The sequence below is a fragment of the Frankliniella occidentalis genome, unplaced genomic scaffold (assembly GCF_000697945.3).
Source record: "Frankliniella occidentalis isolate FOCC.00 unplaced genomic scaffold, Focc_3.1 Scaffold153, whole genome shotgun sequence".
NCBI lineage: Eukaryota > Metazoa > Arthropoda > Insecta > Thysanoptera > Thripidae > Frankliniella > Frankliniella occidentalis.
The window spans coordinates 340,107-343,563 of NW_026267280.1; the positions used below are offsets into that span (position 1 = coordinate 340,107).

The 3,457-nt window shown below is 35.7% G+C and overlaps 1 protein-coding gene across 1 annotated transcript; it reads right to left on the reverse strand.

The window, feature by feature from the left end:
* Positions 1 to 6: 6 nt before the first annotated feature.
* Positions 7 to 3,158, reverse strand: LOC113208714 (ras-related protein Rab-4B). The gene is made up of 6 exons (XM_052271200.1): positions 2,888 to 3,158; positions 2,521 to 2,601; positions 2,297 to 2,411; positions 1,991 to 2,208; positions 1,806 to 1,901; positions 7 to 1,723 (listed from the first exon to the last, which is right to left on the reverse strand). The coding sequence occupies exons 1-6, from the start codon at positions 2,901 to 2,903 to the stop codon at positions 1,614 to 1,616; spliced, it is 636 nt and encodes a 211-aa protein (XP_052127160.1). The 5' UTR covers positions 2,904 to 3,158; the 3' UTR covers positions 7 to 1,613.
* Positions 3,159 to 3,457: the final 299 nt, after the last annotated feature.

The window sequence follows — 3,457 nt, forward strand, 5'->3', positions numbered from 1 at the left end:
AAGAAAATAAATGGTCCAAACAAACCAAAATTAAAGGTGAGATCTATTAATGACAATGATTCAAATTCCCACAGTTAAGTAGATTTGAAATATACAGGGTGCCACATAGGCCCCCATACTATTTCAAAGTCATATTGTACCACACACATGTGAGTGGGCGTGCTGCCTCTTTGAAAGGCACCATGGTGAGCAACAGTTTGCAAACCCAACCTGCATGTGGTACAGTATAACTACAGAAAAAAGGCCTAAGTTCCAGACATAAGACTTTACATAATGCTGTCTATCGAGAATAACAGATTAGACTAAATTACCCTAGATAAATGTGCCAAGTTGTGCATGAGTAACATACCAAAAATAAAACGGTAAGAACATACACATATCTGAGAAACAGAGAAGCAGCTTTTATGGCATTCCCCATGAAGAACAGAATTTCTTCCTCCTTCAAAAGTTGTAGAACATACATAACTACATCATCTACTTTTTCAGAAATATAACAATTGATCAAAAAGGATTCTGATGTTCACATACTTCTCAGTTGTCACAACTGCAATGAGTATTACATCCCTTTACGTAGATGGGATTATATAAACAATGATTTACAGTCAGCTTTTTGGATAGATAGATAACTTTTGTGCGGGGTTTTGACTCGTTGCAATTGTCATTTGTTGGATATGTTTTAGTGTATTTTCAAGGCTTGAGATTGGCCGATTTCTACCAAGAACATATTGAGCAAATGACAACCGCAGCCAGTCTAACCCAGCATTTAAAAATCCTAACTGGTCACACAAAGAAAACAAAAAACAACAATTAACCAACAACATCACAAAATTATGACTAATTATTATACCTTTCTACATCATAATCCTAAATCCTGTAAACTCTCCTCACAAATCAAGACACAGTAAACTGCCTTCTTTAGGTGACATAATGTGAGCACTCAGTTCCCAATCTTAACTAAAATTATGATGATCAAGTATTAGAATAATTATGGAAGAAAACCATATCACAGCCCATCCAGATCTCATTACAGAAATATCCTGCCAGAAAGGTCTTAAGATTGACTAACAGTACACTGTTTACCTTAATCTGTTCCACCAGTGTTAGTAAGAAACATTCTAAACTCCAAGCTCTAAGGTCACAATAAAGAACCTATACCAATGTATATAACTGTTTCAAGTTTTAAAAGTAAGATTTCAATTAGTCAACTATTCATAAAAGATAAACTGGCAGACACTTCTCTCTTATAATGTAACATTTTCAAAATGTCAAAAAAAAAATATTCAAAAAATTCAAAAAGATATTCTTGATGAGATATTTATACTCAGTCACAGTTTAAAAAAATAATAATAAAAAAAGCAAAAGAAAGAAAGAGAGAGATAAACACAAACAAAGCAAAAAGGAAACAAAAGTGATTCACAAAGAGACAGTTTGAATAGTTTCAAGAATGAGAAACACATTGAACTGATTAAACGATGGTACTCACAACACACTTCAGTAGGGGATTTTCGTTTTCAAACTGCTGCTAATTTGAAGATCAATAAGACAATTTAGAAAAAAATATGAATTTTTCTTTTACTTTTCTGCTAATTAACTTTCCATCTGTCATGATCTCTCTACAATGCTCTGCAGACACAGTCAGGCTGCCGTCGAGTGGTGTTGGTCTGGAGGTGCCTCAGATCTCCATACTGAATGCCAGACCCAATCCTTTCTGGATCTAACTCACCTGAAGAAATAAATGAACTGATAATTAAATGCTTTCGAGCAGAACAATTTTATCACAAAAATGCAAATCAATTACTCAGTACCTGTCTCAATCTTTGAGAGGATTGACTTTGAGCATTTCAAAAAGGACTCTTCTATATTCTCTCCAGTTTTCGCACTTGATTCCAGAAAGATGAGTTCTTTGAGGAAGATAAGGTAAGATTAGATTAATATAAATGGAGAAAGAGATAGAGGTTTAGATTTAGATGAGTTTGTAATAAACCTTTACCATTTTCCTGAGCAAACTTGGATGCTTCCAAAAAGGTAACTTCACGTTTTGAATCCAAATCCTTCTTGTTTCCTACAAGGAGTATTACAATATTGGGACCAGCAAGAGTACGAGCATCTCTTAACCAGTTAGACAGAGCATTAAATGAATCCCGGCTTGTGATGTCATAGACTAGGAGGGCCCCTGCAGCACCACGGTAGTAGCTTCGAGTTACAGACCTACACACACGCAATCAAACAAAAACATAAAAATTCTTGTAAAAAAACAAAACTAGATAGAGTTGAACTATTTACCCTTTTCGCTTACCGGAATCTTTCCTGTCCAGCTGTGTCCCATATCTGTAATTTCACAGATTTTCCACCAACCTTGACGATTTTTGAACCAAACTCCACTCCAATGGTGTGACTGCTATTATCCTTGACTGGAATTATAAAACAGGATAGAATGTATAAGAGTTAAGTATTTCAGTCATCTTGAGATAGTCATGGGAGTGACGTGCCTGAGAGCTTAAGTAATTAATTATAACTTACATTTACTCTCAATGAACTGATGCAAAATGCATGATTTTCCAGCACCTGCACTTCCAATCACCAAGAATTTGAATAGAAAATCTGAAAGAATGAATTCTAACGTCAGCAGAGGCAAAAATAATAATAGATTCAGAAACACAAAACAGGTCGTTATGTAAAAGCTTAAAACTGGCGATAGAGTAAGTTAAGTAGACAAGCAAACTAGTTCATAGAGTAGAAGTTTCTTATTGTGTTGACCGATTTAAATGGCTTCTGCGCACTTGTGCGTGTTGTGTTTTCGTCGTAGACAACATTAACCTTGAAACGTAAGCTTTAGGCGATAAGCTGATATTTGTCATTCAACCACAACTCGTTTTACGAAACTTACCGTAAGATTCTGACATGATGAGCTATTTAAAAGCGAGATGAGCGAGGCAGCTGTACCATGGAGTTGTCAGTCAATTTCAAATTGAGAAAAATTCACGGAGAAAGTAGTAAGGATGACTGAAGAGTGAATAATGAAGTTGCGAGTTCGCAAAATGTATATTTGGGGGGAAGCAAATCACGAGTTTCGTTCGAATCAATGTATTGTGAAACTATGACGACGACCTCGGATTCTCAGATTTGATACACAACACCAACACTCAACTTCACAAAACGTCACCGTAGGGTATATATACACACACATAAGAATTCATGTGCGAATACCGCATAAGTCAACTTTATTAGCAGCGTATGTCAAAACTGCCCTACGTTAATACATTTCCTCATGTGTCTGTTCAATGAGGTGTTTGACTATTAGGTGTAAGTTAGAAGTTGAACTTTGAACATTTATTAGATGTCTTTTGTTGTCATGTCGTTTACTTCTGATTTCAGAAAGTCGTAACCTGACAATTGCACTGTCAGGTTGGTAGAGGCCAGCTATTTGTGTCGTCTGCTTTGTTTGTTGACATTCTCT

Excerpts from the sequence above, each read along its gene's own strand:
- LOC113208714 (XM_052271200.1), bottom strand. Across the intron at positions 2,209-2,296 it reads GCTGGACAGGAAAGATTCCG|GTCTGTAACTCGAAGCTACT; the intron begins GTAAGCGAAAAG and ends GCGTGTGTGTAG. Across the intron at positions 1,902-1,990 it reads CAAGTTTGCTCAGGAAAATG|AACTCATCTTTCTGGAATCA; the intron begins GTAAAGGTTTAT and ends TCTTCCTCAAAG.